This window comes from Bombyx mandarina, chromosome 08 (genome assembly GCF_030267445.1).
Source record: "Bombyx mandarina strain Sakado chromosome 08, ASM3026744v2".
Taxonomy (NCBI): domain Eukaryota; kingdom Metazoa; phylum Arthropoda; class Insecta; order Lepidoptera; family Bombycidae; genus Bombyx; species Bombyx mandarina.
In genome coordinates, this window is record NC_143215.1 from 3,665,961 (window position 1) to 3,689,330 (window position 23,370).

At 38.1% G+C, this 23,370-nt stretch overlaps 1 protein-coding gene across 3 annotated transcripts in view; it reads left to right on the top strand.

Annotated features, from left to right (window-relative positions):
• LOC149502445 (uncharacterized) overlaps positions 1–23,370 on the top strand; it is a 72,907-nt gene that overhangs the window by 17,824 nt on the left and 31,713 nt on the right. For all 3 annotated transcript variants that reach the window (XM_089728998.1, XM_089729000.1, XM_089728999.1), the window contains exon 2: positions 5,818–5,907. In XM_089728998.1, coding sequence (XP_089585124.1) covers positions 5,818–5,907 — 90 coding nt within the window. The remainder of the gene's footprint in view (positions 1–5,817; positions 5,908–23,370) is intronic.

The following is a 23,370-nucleotide window of genomic DNA, read 5'->3' on the forward strand; positions in this document are numbered from 1 at the left end:
TAAAAGACTATCATAGTGCATTAATTATATTAAACAGTAATTAATTCTCTGCTTCGGAGGGTATTACCGATTAAGTGCTTTTAAGGCAAACATGCATTACCTATTAGTTTAAATTTGATTGAAGAAACAAGTACTTTTTTTCCAATAAGAAATCGACACGATTGGTAAAAATATCTTCTGAAATCAAATATAGTTACTTGACATTTTTAAGTTTAGATTTTACGAAGCCGCGGTGTAAAGAAAAGCTACGAAGGTACGAGAGCTAATTTTTTTACATTGAAGGCGACGCAAAAATATGAATGAATGAATAAATTAATGAATGAAAAATTTTTATTGCACAAAATAGTGTACAAAGGCGAACTTAATGCCATGCAGGCATTCTCTTCCAGTTAACCCTCGTTGATGAAGTGAAAGATTCTAGAAGTGCGTAGCTGTGATGAAGTTAATACATGGCGATAACTTAAAGAATTACAATAGACATTAGTAAAATGAACACTAGGCTATATATTACATTGCCAAAACAAATACATAGATACATACATACAAATACATACAAAGATACATAGATAAGAAATACTAATACTAATATTATAAAGAGGAAAGATTTGTTTGTTTGTTTTGTATTGTATAGGCTCCGAAACTACTGAACCGATTTGAAAAATTATTTCACTGTTTGGAAGCTACACTATTCCCAAGTGACATAGGCTATAATCTTTTTTGAAATAAAAAGGAATCCTTACTAAAACTCCAATAATGTAACCCAAGATGTACAAAAATTACCTAAAACATTCTTTACATCGCGTGCGCTGCGAAAACTATTGATGATAGAATAAAATAATGTACTACGACTTTGTAAAACACATAATTATATACAAAAAAAACATGTGTGCAATTCACACGTGGTAGAAGTGAAACCTTCCAAAATTAAAATACAATTATCCTAAACGTCTTAAGTATATGTAAAATTTTGTCATTAGTAAATAATTGTAAGGTAGCGCCCTCTGTGAATTGATATTTTAATTTCACGTATAATCCTTAATTAAAATTCACTACAAGAGCTTTCATACACACGTTAGTATTAAAAAATCTCACAGATGGCGCTGTATTAAATAAATAGTATGTATATTTCTGTCTCATTCTTTGCTGGCTTCATCCTACATATTTTTGTATTTGTGTCTCTTACCTGTCGTTTTTTCCGTTGCATCCGGTTTGAAATCACAACGATTCTAAAGAAGTTTTCACTTCAAAAAGTGTCGCGACAGCATATGTCTAACTATTATAGTTGTGCCGCAATAAGTTATTTTATTTTAAAAATAAAACAACGTCAAATATCGTTGAAATTTTTGTTAAAGACCCGAGCGGAGCCGGAGCGGGCCGTATCAAATAAAATAAATTATATAAACAACAACATACTACAAAACAATCAAGCTATCTGTGTTTTGAAAAAGAGATCATGTACTTTCGCATCCGTACTTATCGATCTGTACTTACACCGTGAAACGATATATTATACGACCGTGATTTTTTTCTGTGCGTCAAGGGATCACCATTAACCGGTCAGTTGACGTTTTCGAGAACATTCCCAATACACCCGGCTTCCAGAACGATGATACTGTCAAAAAATTTCATACATTATTTAGTGGCGCATCTATCGGAAACTGGGTGACGTCGTAAATCTCTGAGATTGTGGGAATGGTAAAACACACGGGTTTCCACGAGTTACTGTCGTGTAAATAAATAAACTCACGCAGTAAAAACAAAAGGTAGTCCCAGATAGAACCTGCTATAAGTTTTTTAAAACATACTTGTAAAAGAATCGTCTTCACATAGTTTTATCATTGACGGCATTTTTCATTGAATTATTAGCAGCTTGGAGTGAGCACTTGAAACTTAGGCATGTCAACGTGAATGCTAACGCATTTGAGGCTTGAAGTTTGAGGTCGAACACTCAATTGCATTTAATTAAATTGCTTCCCGAAAGATAAGCACTTGATAGTGACAAACCAATCTTCAAGGTCTGGGTAAGTGTTTTAATTGAAATTATAGAGGACTCCGGGCGAGAAACTAGTGCTCTAGCTATTTCTTTTTCTTCTGTCGTACACTACAAGCGGAGCGGTGGTTTTTTTTTATTGCTTAGATGGGTGGACGAGCTCACAGCCCACCTGTTGTTAAGTGGTTACTGGAGCCCATAGACATCTACAACGTGAATGCGCCATCCACCTTGAGATATAAGTTCTAAGGTCTCAGTATAACGGCTGCCCCACCCTTCAAACCGAAACGCATTACTGCTTTATGGCAGAAATAGGCAAGGTGGTGGTACCCACCCGCGCGGACTTACAAGAGGTCCTACCACCAGTAATTACGCAAATTATAATTTTACGGGTTTCATTTTTATTACATGATGTTATTCCTTCACCGTGGAAGTCAATCGCGAACATTTGTTGAGTACGTATTTCATTAGAAAAATTGGTACCCGCCTGAGATTCGAACACCGGTGCATCGCTCAACACGAGTGCACCGGACGTCTTATCCTTTAGGCCACGGCGACTTCTGGGTGTGTTTTAATTAAGTTATAGAGGAATCCGTTCGAGAGTGTAATGTCCTAGCTATTTCTTCTTCTTCTTCTGTCGTACACTTTGAGGGGTCTGGTCGTGGTTATGTTTGTCTTATTGCTTGGGTGCAGATTTGTGAGGCTTCTCCATCTCTCTCTATTTGTGGCGGTACGTGTACATTCAATATGGGAACACTGAGTAGATGACGTAATCAAGTCTGTCCACCTTTTGGGGATTGCCCGCGAAAGCGTTGACCGTTTATTCTTCCTTGAACCATCTAGCTATTTAGAGTATAGTTATTTATCACGGCACATAACACAGTTCCATGATCAACTACGATCAATTAAATAATAATATGGCAGAGCACAATATATTTCCCACTTTAATTATATTCTACCCAACATAGACTTAACAGATCTTTTTTTCTATTGCTCTTGTAGACAGACCAGCATGCGGTCCACCTGATGGTGAGTAGTCACCGTCGCCTATGGACATGGCAGGAGCGATGGCAAGAGTGGAATCAAAAAAGTTTAGGACGTTTGTATCTTGTTGGAAATTTTTTGAAAACTTCTCATGCCCCAAATTGGCTATATAATATTGTAATACTTAAACACCACCATTAAAATTGTAACCAGTGATAAACCTTAGCTTCCAAACACTCCCGAAAAGTATACTATTAGCCGTTCACTAATAAACCATTAGCTATATACCAAAAACTAGTAATTTACATTCCTAATCTAAAAATAAACTAAAATATTCGATGCATGTCTGAATGCCCAAAAATTCTACCATTTCTTTTGAACATTAATAACATGGCAACACGTACCGCGTGCGCGTTCTTACATACTGAAGAACTGAGGGCTTAGTGGTCGTTTATTAGCCGAATTGCAGACATAAATTTCTATTTGGATAGACATTCCTGGGGTCCGCTGTATGGAGAATGTCTTAATGAAAGCCCGCGGTCTCTGCGGCGTGCCTACATGCTAAATTTAATCGGCTCAAAGGGAGAATATGGTTGAGTCTAATTAACGTTTAGGCTCTAGACTCCAAGACTTCTTAAACTCTAACTAGAAGGAGACATGTTATTTTTAAGCGTTCAATTATTGTGTCGCCCAAGCGTTTAGTTGTGTTAATTATTTAGTGTAAAAGTAGGTTACATAGTTACAAACGAAAGTATTATGTTTGGAATATTTTATAGGTTTAAGAATTTATAAAAATATAAGATACTAGCGACCCGCCCTCGTTTCGCTTCGGAAACATTAAAACACACATGAAACCAAAAAAAATAAATAAAAAAAAATAAAAAAAAGTAGCCTATGTTCATCAGGGACAATGTCGGCTTCTAATGGAAAAAGAGTTTTTCAAATCGGTCCAGTAGTTTCGGAGCCTATTCGAAACAAACAAACAAACAAACAAATCTTTTCTCTTTATAATATTAGTATAGATTGAATCTGGTTGACGAAATCTGTTCATCACATAATGTATGCCTGATGTGGGAATCGAACCCATGATCATATATCAGAAGAAGTGTGAAAGTAGTCCCGGTAATCGACAAATTAAAGAGCGGACGGTTAGCATGGTATGGATATGTGATGCGTAGAGAGAAGATGCATGTGACTAGGAGATGTATGGAAACGGTAGTGCAAGGTAGAGGGGGAAGAGGTCGACCAAAGAAGACATGGATGGAGTGTGTGAATGATGATATGAGAGAGAGAGGAGTGAGCGTTAAGATGACGGCTGATAGAATATGGAAGAGAAAAATTTGCTGTGTCAACCCCACCTAGTGGGATGAGGTGGACAAAAAGAAGATTCCCGTGAAACAGACGGTAATCACACACCATAGAAATAAATAAAGTATCTCCGTGAGATCAGAGCTATGGCCAAGCGACTCCTTTCTGTGTGAAGTTGGAATTAGTGTGTACTAGTTTAATCACTTCATTTTAGTACCTTCAAGAATACATATATAACTATACTTTATTGAAGTCTATTGTAACACACATACAAACCACAACGTGCGGTATCTAACCGCTTCAAGGAATGAGTTCATAGTTTCAAATGAACTAACAGGGAGTAACATTTCGGCAGCAATAGGCAAGACGGCTATGGCACTTTTTGATAACACAATACACTTATATTATCTATATAAGTATATATAAAAATGAATTGCTGTTCGTTAGTCTCGCTAAAACTCGAGAACGGCTGAACCGATTTGGCTAATTTTAGTCTTGAATAATTTGTGGAAGTCCAGAGAAGGTTTAAAAGGTAGATCAATATGAAAATTCTCGGAATTAAATAATAATAACAATTTTGTGTTTCCTTTGATGTATCCCCCGTCGGTCTTTTATTTATCGATTGAGGCACTACGAAGTCTGCCGGGTCAGCTAGTACTTAATAATTAAAATATACCCAATGAGCAGTATTGTAATATTGTACTGATAAATAAAAAACAATACGAGACTAAGCAGCTTATTGATTCTTCTATGTACTTATATTTTTAAATTGAATTTAACGGATTTTACGGATATAAGTCCAACGCAATGCCCACTTGTTTGTTCGCCAATATTAGCTCTGTCGGCTACGCAGAAGCGATTAATTGAAATTTATAGTGTATTTTACAATTTTATCGCAAAAAAAAAAAAATATGCTATTATATTGGTTCTAAATAAATTAATGTTTTAGATTATTTGTTATTGAAAGTAGAAGATTGTTTAGAATTTGTTTAAGGTACTCGATTTGCTTGATTTCAAGAGTTATTGGCCGAATCAAAAGCTTCACATTCTAAAATAAACTCTCCGCCAATAAAGATCTCATTCGTACTAATGTAACTACTGTACTCAGCCTTTTTTTTAAAACCTACTCAGGTAGGATTTACCATCTCAGGATGGTAATCTAGAGGGCTATGTCAGCGTAACGGAGCGAATAGGCGAGCTCACGGGGCTCTAACCTGATGACGTTGCTAACACTAGCCTTAACAAGAGCAGTGCATCGCAGAATCTACCACCCAAGATCCGGCGAGAAACTCAGTGGGCTGTGTCTATGGGAGAGAGTGTTGTGAGCGCGCACCTATAAATAACCACCATACCTGAGATGCTGATAATATAATTAAAAACTCAATCTCACGTCTCAAGAATGGCGGCATTAGGTGTGATGTCCACGGGCACTGGTATCCACTCAGCACATGGTGAGCCATTAGCTCATCCACTCATTTAATACAATAAAAAATATCGTATTCAGTGTGATTAAGATTATTGAATGTCTTTTTCAGTCACCGAGCAATGGATGCGACACAAAAAAACTATGCGAGCCAAAAGACAGTCGAACGTACAGAATGAAGCCAGAACCAAACTACAGAGTGGTAAGTCTATAGTAATAATTAGCTGACTGTTATATTTTGGTAAGTCTATACTAGTTATAATTAGTTGACTGTTAGTTAGTTGACTATTTGTTATAGTTATAATTATAATAAATTAACTACATGACTGGTTTTCAATTAGGATTCTGGGATTACACAGTATTATTAGCTGAGGGTAGATCCACTTCGTGTTCTTGGCTCGTATATGTGTTTCTAGTACACAAGAAAATCCTAGTTTGGCTTTGTATATTGTATTATGTTTTTTATCATTCCTGGATATCCAATTTCCACACTTATTACCCTAGCGTTACGGTATATTTTACCACAATACCAATGTCCATTAAAATGTAGTATTCTTACGTAAAACATAAATATTTTCTTCACCTCGGTTCACTGGTCACTTTCGACGTCTGCTCATGCGAATAGAGATATATCGAAAGACTAATCAACTAGTGAATGATAAATGTTTTGATATGAAGGCTATTTTATCTGTAGAGTATTTGTATTTGGTGGTAGGACCTCTTGTGAGGCCGCACGGGTAGGTACCACTACCCTGCCTATTTCTGCCGTGAAGCAGTAATGCGTTTCGGTTTGAAGAGCAGGGCAGCCGTTGTAACTATACTGAGACCTTAGAACTTATATCTCAAGGTGGGTGGCGCATTTACGTTGTAGAGGTCTATGGGCTCCAGTAACCACTTAATACCAGGTGCGCTGTGAGCTCGTCCACACATACAGTAATAATTTTTTTTTAACTTATACTTACTTTACTTATTAATACTTTTACTCACACGCAAATATTTTGTGTGAGAGAAACGCTTATTTAATAAATTACTTGACGAATTTCTCGGGAGCGAGGTATCAATTTTGAAAACGGTAAGTCGGTGCTGTGCTCCAGAAATTAATGATGCCTGAATAAAAGCGATGTCCCGATACTATATTACATTGGAAGGCGAAAAACAAATTTTATGTCATTTTTATACAATGCAGGCAATGGACACAATTAAAAATGAACTCAAGCGCGGGGTCAACGCTCTTGTGTACCGCGAAATTACAAAACGATAAATATTTTTGTCCTATTTGTGTTGTTAGCTATACATACCGAAATTATAGTATTATGGTTCACACTTCGATTGCGGATTTCATAGGAAATACCCAAGTATCGATCAGAAAATTTTTATACAACAATCAATATTTACTAAAATAAAAATCCTTTTTCTGTTGGCACGTACTCAACGATAATATCGCGATACAAAAATCACCTCGTAAATCATAAAACAACGTCATAAGTCACCGTAATTTTGAGTTAAAATTAATCGAGTTGTCAATTACAGGTCGTGACAACGCCTTCTCGCTGGAACCCGACCCTATCTGACGATAATAATACAGATTTTTGATCTAAGCTTTGTTCGTAATACGTAACGTAATCCGGTCATCGTTCTCGTCGAACCCGTTTCTTGCGACGAAGGGCTCGACGAGTAAATTAGCACGCAGACACAGCCCACTGCGTTTCTTGCCGGATCTTCTCAGTGGGTCGCGTTTCCGATCCGGTGGTAGATTCTGCGAAGCACGGCTCTTGCTAGGGTTCGTGTTAGCGACGTCGTCAGGCTTGAGCCCCGTGAACTCACCTACTAGTTAAGGCTACGCTGAAATAGCCTCTCAAGGCTCTCAGCTCGGTAGGAAAAAAAGTAACGTAATACGTAAACTTTATATATGCTCAATGTTGCATAAGCATGTTCTGAGACTGTATAGGTAGTTACTAAATAGTAACAACAACCACCCGATCTGCTAACTAATTTTTTTCATTTCCCTACCTATTCGCTGGTAGCCTAAGGGCTATTTCAGCTACGCCCGGACGAGTAGGTTAGCTCAAGGTCTTAACTTGAGAGAATTTACTAACACTAGTCCTGTTGCAAGAGCAGTGCTTCGCAGAATCTACCACCGAATCGGAATCGCGACTCACTGAGTTTTTCCGGCGAGAAAGTCAATGGGCTGTGTATGGGACTCTCTCAAGATGAGCAGCGTTCTAGTTGAATCAACATCAAATTAAATAACTCTATAATGATACAAGCCAGAATAATAAAAAAAAAAATAAAAAAAATACGTGTCGCACTCGGGTACCGCCGCGATAAAGCTATTGCATAACATTTTTATCAATTATAATTAGACAATAATAATTTAATATTAAAACAATAATAAAATAAGGCCACGCTATATTCATAAATATTAACAAAAGCAAAACATTAACTATCCCCTTCACACTCATAAGCTAGACTGCGCGAGAGAGGAGAGATTGGCAGACTTTTCATGATGCGTATGCAGTGCGACGTCACGCCGCGCGCTTATTCACAAACACTACACAAGCGCAACGTGTGAATGTGTTGAACGTGAGCTACATGGTAGGCGGAGTGGGGGGTGTTAGGTTTTATTTTCGTTACGGAATTTCTTGATACGGTTGCCGCACTCAAAGCCCGCAATAAAAGCTATGCAATAGCTTAAAAATAAACATTTATTGCAGTTCAAAATAAATCGATAATATTTCAAATATAAAGCGGACGGAAGTAGACCGGGACACACCTAGTTACCGATGTAAAAGTGCGAGCGTGACATTAATTCGAATGTCCAAAACTAACTGACGGCTTCTTCAGTCCCAATGGACGGAAATGTCCTTGCACACTGTAATTTACTGTTATTACTAGGCTTTGGAACAGCGGAAGACGCTTTTGTTTTTGCAGTCGATATTATTTGTTTATTTGGGAAACTAACAGTTCAAAGCAAACATATAATATATTGAAAATAGGTAAACAAAAAGCAAACAAGTTTCCACCATCAACATCACGTATGAGTAATGCGCAATTGTATTATTTCATCAGACTTTCTTTAATTGGTGAAGTTTATATTGAGGGATTTAAGCTATTGTATTTGTATATATAAATGTTGATGCCTTGTATTTAGATTTAAATTTATCAAGGTATCAGTATTTACATATCTTATGATAGATATTTACATATATTCTTATATATACATATATAGCATAGATTGATACACAAAATCTAGAAGTATCTATAGCCGTCTCAGTAAAGCTTGGTAATTTAGAATTTAGAACAACAGACCAAAAACAAAAGTTTAACGCATTAAATAAACAGTTTTCTATTCGAATAAAGCTCTCCCGCAAATGGACGGACAAAAAGCTCGGTTCAAACTCATAAATAAACGTCGATTATATCGAAAATGAACGTGGAAAATGTTTTAATAGTTATGCTCTTAACTGTAAAGCTCCAAGTTCAAATAAACGTGACCGAGAGCTCTGTTAAATTCTGAACTTCGACTGCGGTCCTAAAAGTTACATTTGAAACTAATCTTACAGCTCCTACCACAAAATATTCTCAGAAAATTAATATTGTAACTGTATTTGATATACGATGGATCTTGATATTGACATCTGAATGCTTTAACATACTGTTACGCCGGTATGAGTAATGCCTTGTATCGCCGAGTAGTCGAACGAATATCGAAGGATCTAGTAACCCCTAGAACGCTCGAGAAGCACAACGCCATCTATCGACAGATAGTAGAAACTACTACTAGAGATGTGTGGAATATTCGAATTATCGGCTATAAAAGCGTTGTAGAGATGGAACGCAGTGAGTCAGTAATCGGAACTACTCGAAGCGAAACAGCGGACGGATCCGGACCTGAAGCGAAGCGGAACATGCAAATTGAGAGCTTTAAAGTGTTTTTTGAGTGTTTTAAGTGTTCTAAGTGTTGAATACGGTTTTTAGTTGTATTTTGGTGAAATTTTATTTATCCCGAACCGCACCGCATAACAATACTTTTGCACGTAACTCAACAAACTTAACATGTATCTACTGTGTAACGGAGTATTTTAAAATAATTTTCACCAACTTCAAAATGCGTAATTAATTTGAAGTTTTTATTTTATTTTTTTATTGCATAGATAAGTGGACGAGCTCACATCCCACACATACCTTGAAATATTAGTTCTAAATGTCTCAGTATAGTTACAACGGCTGCCCCACCCTTCAAACCGAAACGCATTGCTTTCTGCATCTGCTTTACGGCAGAAATAGGCACGTTGGTGGTACACGGCCGATTGACCACACAAGACACCCTAGTAGAGAAAATCGAATATCAAATAACATTGTGAATTCACGACCTAATTGACGTTAGCATTAATCATGATAATGAATTCACATTGAATTGTCCGATAACTATAAGTTTCCGTTTTGCGGTCTCCAAAGGTAAACTGTAGGTAGCCTAGATCGGTTTTTTTTTTAATTGCTAGATGGGTGGACGAGCTCACAGCCCACCTGGTGTTAAGTGGTTACTGGAGCCCATAGACATCTACGACGTAAATGCGCCACTCACCTTGAGATATAAGTTCTAAGGTCTCAAGTATAGTTACAACGGCTGCCCCACCCTTCAAACCGAAACGCATTACTGTTTCACGGCAGAAATAGGCAGGGCGGTGGTACCTACCCGTGCGGACTCACGGTTAGGTATATATATATATTTTTACTGGTCCTACCACCAGTAAATCTATTGCATTGAAATAAAAATGAAGATATTACAATCAACCGTTATTTATATAAATGTGCTCGTATTTCATCATCCGGCCTACATTTGCAATCCAAAGGCATATAGAACGATGCATTGCATAATGCAAAAACCACGACAGTTATTAACACGCTTTCATACCTTGTATATATTTATGTAAAGGAATCTTTGAACGTGATTTTCAGCTAGTTCAAAGCGTCGAAGCAAAATGATATATCACACATTTGTCAAGGATCTGACAATATTTTATAATAATTTAATATATTTTTACGGTTATCCCGATAATAATATTCAGGATTGACGGTACGATCACTCTTTAACTTAATGGTAGGCAACGGCTTAGCTCTGTCCCTTGGCATTGCTGATTTCTATGGGCAACAGTAACCACTAGCCATCAGGTGAGCCGTATGCTCGTCTACCTAAAAAGGCACATTACTGTTTAAACTTACTTTTTAAGGCAGCTATAGAAATGTTTAAGTTAGTTTTTTTTAATTTAATTATTTATTGGAAAGATCGGTGAATGAGTTCACTGCAGATCCAGTACTGGTAGATACCACCATAATACCTATTTCAACGGCAACGTATACCACTTTAAAGAGTCAGACAGACGTTATAAAATTCTGACTTCGACTTCACGTATTAGTGAGACTGTTCTTCAATTGGGCAGCTCCTATAACCAGTTAAAACCTGGTGGGCCTTTTTTGTTGGAAGTAGTTACTGATGGCCCCGAGGTCTTTCCAGTTTCTCCACGATAGTTGAACGAGCAAATGCTCAGCCAGGAGGGGTGGGATTTGCTAGCTGCCCCAGAGCCTCCAAAGGAACCCTAACAGCTCAAGGGCAGCTGCTTCGCGAACGCATCTAACCTAATAGGCAAACGAATGGTCTACCCGTCTAGTGCCTTTAACAAACTTTTACATACTGGTGGTAGGACCTCTTAAGAGTCCGCGCGGCTAGGTACCACCACCCTGCTTATTTATACCATGAAGCAGTAATGCGTTTCGGTTTGAAGGGTGGGGCAGCCGTTGTAACTATACCTGAAACCTTAGAACTTATGTCTCAAGGTGGGTGGCACGTTTACGTTGTAGATGTCTATAGACTCCAGTAACCACTTAACATCAGGTGGGCTGTGAGCTCGTCCACTCATCAAACCAATAAAAAAATAAAAAAAAATATACTCAATTCTGTAGACACGAAATCCTCAAACAAATCAGTAGTTGAACAAATGTTTGTTTTAAATTAACTATCTCTCTTGAGTTTCGTGTAATTTCACAGGGACTTGCACATATTGGGGCAACGTCTAGCTCGCCATCCTCAACTTAATGTATGTTTTATGAAGCAATTTGCATGAAAGATGCTATTTCATCAAGCTATCCTTACAAACCGGGCTTAAACTTGAATAAATATAGTTTTTAATTAATTCAATTTAAAGCTGAGTCATGAAATTTAATGAGATAGGAGAATACAATTATGACGTAGCTTGTATCCCGCAGGCAAGCACCAGTATTTAATAAGAATGCCCAAAGATTTTCACTTACAATAAAATAGTGGAATGAAAATCAAACTGTCAAAATGTGTGATTTTAAAATTACTAATTATGGGATGTTTTTAATCAAACTAATTTATTGTTATTGCTTATATGGGTGAATGAGCCCACGGTCCACCGGAGCCCATAGACATTAATAATACAAATTTCACAACTAAAATTGAGACATGAGTTCCAGGTTTCAGTTTTTACAGTACAACGGCTGCCCCAAACCTTCAAAATGAAACGCGTGCCTGCTTCACGGCGGAAATAGGCATGGTGGTGGTACCTACCCGTGCGGGTTCACAGTACGACCTATCACCAGTAATTACGAAAATTATAATTTTTGTGGAATTTGGTTGATATTACACGACGTTGTTCCTTCATCGTGGAAGTCGGTTGTGAAAATCTGTTAAGTACGTATTTCATTAGGAAAATTGGTACCTGCCTGCGGAGTTCGAACATTGGCATATTCGCATCTTTCGATAGGAATGTCCTTTAGGCCACGACGACTTCAAAGTAAATACAAATGATAACGGCCACGCCATTAAGATTATCGTTTAATCCCAATCTACTCTGAGCTGAGAGGGCTTGCCGCCAAGTTTTAATCTTATGGTTAGCAAAAGCCAGACCTAAGGCAGATTATCAATCAATCTTTTTGTAGCTAGATTTAAGTCTTAGACGTAGCGTAATCAGAGAGCAAGGACAAATACGAAAAAAAAATTGAATTCCTGAGAGTTAAATCAAAACGGAAATGGGCCTCCCAAAAAACTGTTCCTTAACAGATTAATCTTTGCTTGTTCAAATATTCACCCGGTGGAAACTTTTTGGCTCAAAATTTTACACCACTGGTTTTCAGCAGAGTATCAGTTTTCATTTCAGTGCTGTATCCAAAGCCTAAATAGTTTTATATAATAGGTACATTAGTCTCGTGGCATGCAACCTCTTTTGAAAGGACATAAGACCTACAACGACTAGGAATAGATTAAGACAGAGACTTGACAAGAATTAGAAAAGAAACAAAAGAAAAGAAATGGAACGAGGGTGGACGTAACTAGCGGCAGGCAGTAATTTTAATGCCTTCCTAAAAGACGGACACGAACCAGACGAGAAACGAACGAATCAACCGTTCAATTAGTACAGCTACTGAAAATTCACCTACGGGATGTCCTTGAAAAACTTTGCCTAAGCTCAAAAACACATAGTTACTTTATAACTACTGGTTCTGGTGACTATAAACATATGGAAACTTGGGAATACTTGTCTTTGTCTTAGCTTATAGTTGGCAAGCAAAGTGGCACGGAATCCGGCAGAGCATTGTTTATGCAACTGTTTTATTGTTATGAACTTTGGCACTGGGCCGTTTCGCTAAGATGCCAAGGTCCTACATTTAATTTTAAAGAATACGTTCTTATTTAAAATATTGAAATAGTTCGTTGCAAGCGAATTGTCGTATATCATATAGAGAAGTGTTTTTTTTTTGTATAATTATTTTAATCATCACTATAGTCAGTTTAAATGTAAGAATAGAATGTGTGAAAATTAATAGCGAAATATAAGTTTCCGTAAGTAATTCGATGTTTACGCATGCAGAACAATCGAGAGATAAATGATAGATAAAAAAAAAGAGATAATAACTAATAGGTAATAACAAAACAACAGAGCAAATGTAATAATAATGTATTTAAAATGAATTTATATCTTGATGTATTAGTGATTAACATTGAATTTCGAACATTAATTTATTAAAAATAATTTATTATTATTTTTTCCTACCTATGCTGATAGCCTTGAGAGGCTATTTCAGCTTCTCCTTGTAGTGTAGGGTGAGCTCATGGAGCCCATACTGGAGGTTTTGCTAATACTGGCCCTAGCAAGAGCAGTGCTTGGCAGAATCTACCACCAGATCGTAAACGCGACTCACTGAGAAGATCCGGTGAGAAACTCAATGGGCTGTGTCTATGGGAAATTTACTTAATGACCATTCTGTGCTTGTAAAATGGTTTTTTGTTATTGCCTTTGAAGGCAAATGAAACTGTGACTTGAAGGCTTGTTGTGGCTTAGCAACAAACATGCTACAAGAATACAATCGAGCTGCTCGCTATTGTTGAATATTTTTTTAAGATAAAGATGTGATAGCTCTCTGGGAATACCTTCGCTAAAATATTTGACGGACGAGACAACTACTGACATGACAATTTGTAAATAAATAAATCATATTTTGAACGAAAAATTGTGACGAGCAATTTTATGAAAACGGATACTTTATACATTTTTGTAGTGTTTTGTGCTGTGTGCTACTGAAACGCACATTTTCATGACAAAGAATGCGGTGATGTCACTTTCACTATGCCGTGGGACGTTGCGAGCTGAAAATTTTTCGTGAACAGATTTCAAACAAATAACACAACATACCCAGCTATTGAGATACACGTGCTGTCTGATTAAATACATAATATATCACTTAGATAAACAAAGTTCTTGAATTAAATATAAAGAATAATGCACTGTCCGTATTGAGGACCTTCATAATCGGACAAAAATGAATATTTGTTACTATTTTTTTGTTCAATTTCATTTTGTTTTGCGAATTAAACCTTTTGAATAACTATTATTGGTGTATCAGAGAACTTTTCTGGTATATTACCAGCAACGTAGAATAAGTGGCGTTCGATTTATCTCAACAAATGGGTGATTTTCAAACAACTCTTGCGTAATAACGCAGCGAAACGGGCGGACTTCAATAGTAGGAATTAAAAATGACTTCTTGCGTAAAAAATGGTCATTAAAAATCGGACTTGATTTAAGCTAAAAACAAAAAAGTCGTACAATCGATCGATACTTTAATTCTCAATACGCAAATGTTCGATTCCCCTGATGTGAGCGTGTCAAGAGTACCCTAAAAAGGCGTGGCTCAATTAAACTGGCCACGGCACATCAATACTTGTCACTAAGCCATTCAGTTTTTGCACATAAACGTGTATATTTTCTAAAGACTCCTTCAGAATAAAATAATGAATAATCTGTTTTTATTCTGCTGAGGCCATCTTGTTGCTTGATGACACGGTGAAGGACGCCTGAGTGTGGCGAAACTTTAAGACTACGCAACTTATAGTCAGTAGCAAAGCAATCGAAGAGTAACAGATAAGGAACGCTAATTAAATCGAAAAGATCATTCGTAATATGATATTGTCGTGAAATTTAGTCGATTTGAAATCACTAATTCAAATCTAACATTATTTATCCGTTTTGACATCAAGCTGCACGTTGATATCAATCTTTATATATGTATGACTAATTAATCCCTATCTTTATATATATATATTTCTTCTGTGCGTGTGTTTGTCACTGAACCCCCTCTAAGCGGCTGGACCGATTTTAATGACATTTTCTGTGTACCTTCAGGTGGATTCGAGAATGATTTAGATTTACAAATCAGCCCGGCCGTAGGTGCTGCAGTCCGTAAGGACCGAATTTATTTCGGCCTATTCCTATAGTGTATACGTAATATATATCGTTTAGTTTTAAAATTTTTATAAGTGCTGACCACAACAAAGACGACACACCAAAAGTTACTATATAAACCCAAGATTAAATCGCAAAAGTTTTTTTTCTCTGAAAATACTTCAATACTTTAAATACTTTACTGGTGGTAGGACCTCTTGTGAGTCCGCGCGGGTAGGTACCACCGCCCCGCCTATTTCCGCCGTGAAGCAGTAATACGTTTCGGTTTGAAGGGCGGGGCAGCCGTTGTAACTGAGGCCTCAGAACTTATATCTCAAGCTGTGTGACGCATTTACGTTGTAGATGTCTATGGGCTCCAGTAACCACTTAACACCAGGTGGGCTGTGAGCTCGCCCACACATTTAAGCAATAAAAAAAAACCGCCCCCTTCGCTGCGTTGTTACGCAAAAGTTGTTAGAAAATCATCAATTTGTTGAGATAAATCGCACGCCACTTATTCTACGTTGCTGGTAGTATACCAGAAAAGTTCTCTAATTCACCAACAACAGTTATTCAAAAGGCTTAATTCACAATATGAACTTGAACAAAAAAAAGAGTAAAAAATATTCATTTTTGACTGACCAAGAAGGCTCTCAATACGAACAGTGCATTATTCTTTATATTTCATTCAAGAACTTTGTTTATCTAAATGATATATTATTATGTATTTAATCTTACACCATGTGTGTCCCAATAGCCAGGAGCGTTGTGTTATTTGTTTGTTCACGAAAAAGATTCACTGCATGGTAAAAGTCTCTATTTCACCGCATTCTTTATCATGAAAATGTGCATTTCAGTAGTACGCAACACAAAACACTACAAAAAAGTATAAAATATTTTAAAATTAAAAGCTTTCATAAAAAAAAGACGACTTTGGTGTGACAACAATGCTCATCAGAATTTTTCGTTCAAAATATGATTTGTTTTATCTGATATATAATATTCTCGTGTCACGGTGTGCGTGATTGAACTCCTCCGAAACGGCTCGACCGATTTTCGTGAATCTTAGCGTGCATATCGGCCAAGGTGGAGAATCGGACAACATCTATTTTTCTAAGCAATAAATAAAAATAAAAAAGCCATATAAACGAATTTCCAATTCGAAACGTCGTTATTAAAAAAGAAGACCCAAACACATACAACCGAGTGAGTGCGAGCGAGTGAGCTTAATGAAAATTGAAACTCGCAATTTCACTGTTCAAAACATTGAAGGATAGTTTTAGTTTTAATTGCAACGAAATTGTTTTTATACGATTGCTTTGTTTTTATGAAACATTATATATATATGAAGACAAAGAAGAGGGGTATTTCTTAACATCGGTTCCCATGTTTGATCTTAAGCAACGTGAGTAATCGTGGGTTAGGAGAACATGAAAACATAACGTTAGATTTAACGATATAATTTTTTGCTTATATAATACTTGGCACAAAGTAAGTCCCAACGGTTAATGACATGAAAATCAGATAATACTCCACCTAAAACGTAGTACACGCTTGCGTTGTTAAGCTGTTGCTGTTTTTTCACGTAATAGCCGCCATTGTATATTAGACTAGCCCTCCGTGCTGCATGAGACCCTAATGACAATGACAAAATCGCGCTGTTACTGTTGTATACTGTCTATAATTGGACACGTCGTCATTATATGCTTACATGGATTGTACATGAAGATCGTTATGTGTGTCTGAAAAGGTTAATGTATTATAAATAATTTACTTAATTCTCTTGAACTTTAGTAACCGCTGAATATCCTATTGGTTGCGATATAGCTAGCCCATCTTAGGTAAATACACAAAAAAAATCATTGGAAAAATGGATTATAAAAATGTGCATATTTGATTCTCTCTCTCACCCTCTCTCTATCTTGTTCCATGTTAAATTTTTAAGAAGGGCTTAATGACGCCTAATGACCGAAAAACGTAAAACCATGACCTTGAAATATGAGGTCAGTCTCAATGAAACTGCGAAAAAGCTATTCCAACATTAAGCCAGCAAAAACGGGCAGGTTGGTGATACCTGTGTGGAATCAAAGTCGATTTTATGTCCTGCGCCTAATATTTGATGTCAAGACGAAGCGAACGCATGCACATTCGCATATCTTCTACCCTTAAAATATATGTAGCGGGTAAATGAGTTCTTAAAACAAATCAGTATAGCAACGCTACATTTACTCACAACGCGGCAACGCTGCATTAGGACGCGGTTACAGACACAACGATAACCACAAGTAATCTACGGTAGCCCTGCAGCCCTAAAAAAAAGCATCAGCTAGAGGTTAATGAATGCGGTGCCGTGCAATTTGTATGTTTATCTAAATATCTTCGTATTTTATTATATACTAGATGATTGATAACGCCATCTTTTTGTGTCTTTAAAGCACTCAGTTGCTCTCAATTAAGAAAAATAGTATTATTATTCGCCAATAGATGTCGGGAAAAGTCTGATTATTGATAAAGTTGATTATTGAAAACACGAATAAAACAACATTTTCTGAAAATAAATCGATTTATCGCCCCCGAAATCCTGTGTATACTAAATTTTATGAAAATCGTTGGAACCGTTTCCGAGATTCAGATTATATATATATATATATATATGTCGGCGGCGGCACCAGGGATGGCTGAGCGGTAGGTTCCGTCATCACTCGTATTTGGTTGAACTCAGTTTATAAAAAGTCAATAAAACCTTTTGAATAATAATTATTGAAACTCAAAACACACAACTTTCACAATGACAGGATAAACCGACAGTTTCGTTGCACATACCGACAGACCGACTGACTGACTGACTGATTGACTGCCAGAGACTCACTGACTGAGACGGACGGAATGACTGTCTGACACGGAATGCCACGACTCTGTCCACGTACCGCCATTTTATACTGTGGCGTTACGGAGTCTACCCTTCATTTTGTGATATTTATCAAAACAACATTTCATCATTTAAAATAATAATCAAAACCACCGTCTTAGTATTACTAAAAGTCGTTATCCACGACACGGCCATTCTGACACGTCACACGTCCTCGTGTGATGGTTAATCCTACAATCAAAAACACCCACGAGGACACTTGTTCCGCTCGATCACTCCTGACTACACAAATTCTATAACGACATTGAAAGATTACACAAACGAAAATAAGTGATTTACTACTGCTGCAAGTTCTCCCCGTACAATTCATGTACACAGTAACTAAGTCATCCCTGTGACTACAAGTGTTCAATGATAGTCATCCCTGTGACTACAAGTGTTCAATGATAGTCATCCCTGTGACTACAAGTGTTCAATGATAGTCATCCCTGTGACTACAAGTGTTCAATGATAGTCATCCCTGTGACTACAAGTGTTCAATGATAGTCATCCCTGTAACTACAAGTGTTCAATGATAGTCATCCCTGTGACTACAAGTGTTCAATTATAGTCATCCCTGTGACTACAAGTGTTCAATGATAGTCATCCCTGTGACTACAAGTGTTCAATGATAGTCATCCCTGTGACTACAAGTGTCCAATGATAGTCATCCCTGTGACTCAGATATCAACAGTCATCCCTGTGACTCTAATCAACAGTAACCTTTTATGAGAACCATCGTATAAAATTGCTGAATTATGAAGCTACTACTAATAGATTTCTCGACAAGAGAACATTCGGCACCAGATTCCAAATAAAAATAAAACGACTCACAAAATTTTTCTCATTTACCAAAAATACCCGACATCACGCAGCCACCGGCACGTCGCTCCGCTGCTGCGTTGCTCGCGGCCGTCGATGACATCGCGCCATCAATTTGCCTCAGCGGCAACTCGTGGCAATGTTTTTGCTTAGATGGGTGGACTATGCAAGAGCTCACAGCCCACCCGGAGCTATGTAGTTATTGGACCCCACAGACATCCACAACGCAAACGCGTCATCCAACCCGAGATACAAGTTCCAAGGTCTTAGAATAGCTACAACCGCTGCCCCACCATTCAAACCGAAATACACACTGCTTCACGGCAGAAAATAGGCAGGGTGATGGTACCCGTGCGGTCGATGGCACTATACGGGGCACCCGTCTGCTGCCACGTCCTTACCCACGAGAACGTCGCCGTGCTGCGACGGCGGCAGCGCGCGATCACAGTCAGAGTCATTCAAGGATACCTCACAGTCTCCTACGAGGCGGCGCGCCCTAGCGCAAGTGCGGCCGGAGCGCGGAGGCTCCAATCTCGGCAGTCCGTGCTGGAGGCGTGGTCTCGTCGTTTGGCGGACCCGTCGGCCGGCCTCCGTACCGTTGAGGCGATCTGCCCGGTTCTCGCGGACTGGATGGGCCGCGACCGCGGAAGTCTCACCTCCGGCTACCTGTGCAGACTCACAAGACATTTTACCACCATGCAAACTTCTTACCGCAACAAATCTTACCAGCCACCACGCAAACTACAATTTTGCGGGTTCCACCTCTCCTACACGATGTTACTCCCATACTGCGGAAGCCAACCGCGAACACTTGTCAAGCACGCACAAGCACGCACAAGCACGCACTTCACCGGAAAAACTTGCATCCGCCAGCGGGACCCGAACACCGCCGCATCGCCAGACACGAACGCACCGGACGTCTTATCTTACAGGTCACGACGACTTCAGATGTGTCAATTTTTCTTCCCCACAGAAACTTGCTTGCTTTCTTGTTTGCTTGCTTGCTTGAAGTCATCGAACGTGTAGTGTTATTGGTATTGAATCTAGTAGATTCTAAAGTTTCAGCGACAATTCACAGTCTCATGTCTTGGTTTACTGCACTAGTGCCATATAACTCTAGCAGTAGTCATTGGCTTAAAAACGATTCGTGTCGGAACTACCCACTCGTCATGACAGATCCATTATTGCGATCGAAGTTTCACTTGAGATTTGCACTTGCCTTAATTTCTTGCAATAGCTTGTTACGTGTTGTATTTCCGCTAGTAAATGCCATGTGATGAAGTCGACAGTCAAACTGGACGATTTCTTCGTGGCTCAGATCGAGGTAACAGAGACGTTATTATACGATTTACGTATGCTGCATTCACGCTCTTGTGGCGTACCACTACTAGTATTCTAATCTGCATCATGTTTTTTTGCTGTACTTCGGACATGTTCAAACACGTCACGCCAGTGAGAGTAGAGTTCTGATCCCACTTCTGATGTCGTAGGCGGGGCCAGGGATGGCTGAGCGGTAGGTTCCGTCATCACTCGTATTTGGTTGAATTCAGTTTATAAAAAGTCAATAAAACCTTTTGAATAATAATTATTGAAACTCAAAACACACAACTTTCACAATGACAGGATAAACCGACAGTTTCGTTGCACATACCGACAGACCGACTGACTGACTGACTGATTGACTGCCAGAGACTCACTGACTGAGACGGACGGAATGACTGTCTGACACGGAATGCCACGACTCTGTCCACGTACCGCCATTTTATACTGTGGCGTTACGGAGTCTACCCTTCATTTTGTGATATTTATCAAAACAACATTTCATCATTTAAAATAATAATCAAAACCACCGTCTTAGTATTACTAAAAGTCGTTATCCACGACATATATATAGAAGAGTTGCTCGTTTAAAGGTATAAGATAAGATAATTTGTTATATGAAAGAATAAAGTTCCTATTTTTTTTTTTATTGCTTAGGTGGGTGGACGGTCTCATAGCCCACCTGGTGTTAAGTGGTTACTGGAGCCCATAGAAATTAACGACGTAAATGCGCCACCCACCTTGAGATATAAGTTCTAAGGTCTCAAGTACAGTTACAACGGCTGCCCCACCCTTCAAGCCGAAACGCATTACTCCTTCACGACATAAATAAGCAGGTGGTGGTACCCACCCGTGCGGACTCACAAGAGGTCCTACCACCAGAACAATTTAATCAAACATCCGTAGTTTAATTCCTCTGACACCATCATAGAACTGAATTTTAATGTTTTGGTATCACCCAAATAAAGTGATGTCATGTTTAACTTGTCAATAAAAATAGCTATAAATCATACTACGAGTAGAAAATGCAAATAATACCCACTGAGTTTCTCGTCGGATCTTCTCAGTGGGTCGTGTTTCCGATCCGGTGGTAGATTCTGCGACGCATTGCTCTTGCTGGGGTTCGTGTTAGCAACGTCGTCAGGTTTGAGCCACGTGAGCTCACCTATATGTTAGGGCGAAGCTGAAATAGCCTCTCAAGGCTATCAGCATAGGTAGGTTAAAAAAAGCAAATAGTATATGCAATGTTAGTATAATTTCAGTCACGTTAATCTATTACACTTTTGAAGCTTAAGCGAGTTATTTGCATGCAAACAAAATGTACCGGCGCTCATTTTCATTTTCCTCGGAAAATTCATATCTTGTTTCCTGAATGCTATTACAATTTAGAGTTCTTGTTCCTACAATGATGCACCTCTGTAAAGAGCGTGTACTCGAACATTCCTCGTGTTTTTCTTGTAGCTCCATCATCTGTCAGGTCAATTTGTGAGTCCTGCCAGTTTTTTTTTATTGCTTAGATGGGTGGACGAGCTCACAGCCCACCTGGTGTTAAATGGTTACTAGAGCCCATAGACATCTACAACGAAAACGCACTACCCAACTTGAGACACAAGTTCTATGGTCTCAGTATACTTAGTCTGGTCATAAATACTGTTACAATTAAAAATAAACAAAATATTACATTTGAATTTGGATTCTGTCATTTTTATATGATTGATCATTGAGTTTTCTCATTTAGGGGCCAATACATTGTACAATATTTTGCGATGTTAAAATGGAGTGGGGTGATAAAGAGAACCGAATCGCTGTGGTTGCATTACACAAAGTAGGTATGGAGCCAAATGCAATTTTTAAAACTCTCCATACGCTTGGTATTAGTAAAATGTTTGTGTACCGGGCTATTAATAGGTGCAATGAGACCTCCTCTGTTTGTGACAGAAAAAGATCTGGCCGTCCACGTAGTGTTCGTACGAAAAAGGTGGTCAAAGCAGTAAGGGAAAGAATTCGAAGAAATCCTGTCCGAAAGCAAAAGATTTTATCTATATTATTATAGCACCTAGAACCATGTCGCGTATTTTAAAAGATGACTTAGAACTTGCAGCCTATAAGAGACGTACTGGTCATTTCTTAACTGATACTTTAAAAGAGAATAGGGTGGTGAAATCGAAACAACTACTGAAACGGTACGCAAAGGGAGGTCATAGAACTTTTTTGTTTACGGATGAGATTTTTTTTACAATTGAGCAACATTTTAACAAACAAAATGACCGTATTTATGGTCAAAGCTCTAAGGAAGCTTCCCAATTAGTCGACAGAGTACAACGTGGGCACTATCCGACTTCAGTGATGGTTTGGTGGGGTATTAGCTATGAAGGAGTGACTGAGCCATACTTTTGTGAAAAAGGTATCAAAACATCGGCACAAGTGTATCAAGATACCATTCTTGAGAAGGTAGTGAAGCCCCTGGTCAGGTACAGGTACAGTTGTTTACAATAATATTTTTTGTACTTAACTTATACGAGTATCAAGCTTCAACGTTTTCATAATATAACTAATGACTATACAATTAATTTTGATTCCCTTAAGTAATTTCTTTTGAGTTGATCACTTTGCGATAAAGTTACGTGACCCACACGATTAAGAAGCACAACAACGATTCTCATATGTTCGATTATCGAAATTTAAACTTTAAACTAGTGTTCTTAAGAAAATTATTGGTCAACGAAAATTTGTACTTAAGCTCTTTCACGTAAATGCTGTTCATTAATTATTAGACCCGTTCGTTCAACTGAGATTTTAACGCCGATTCTCATATACGTTCTGTTTTCAAATTTATTTATAATTAGCTCCATTATACGAAATTGGAATTGTAGAC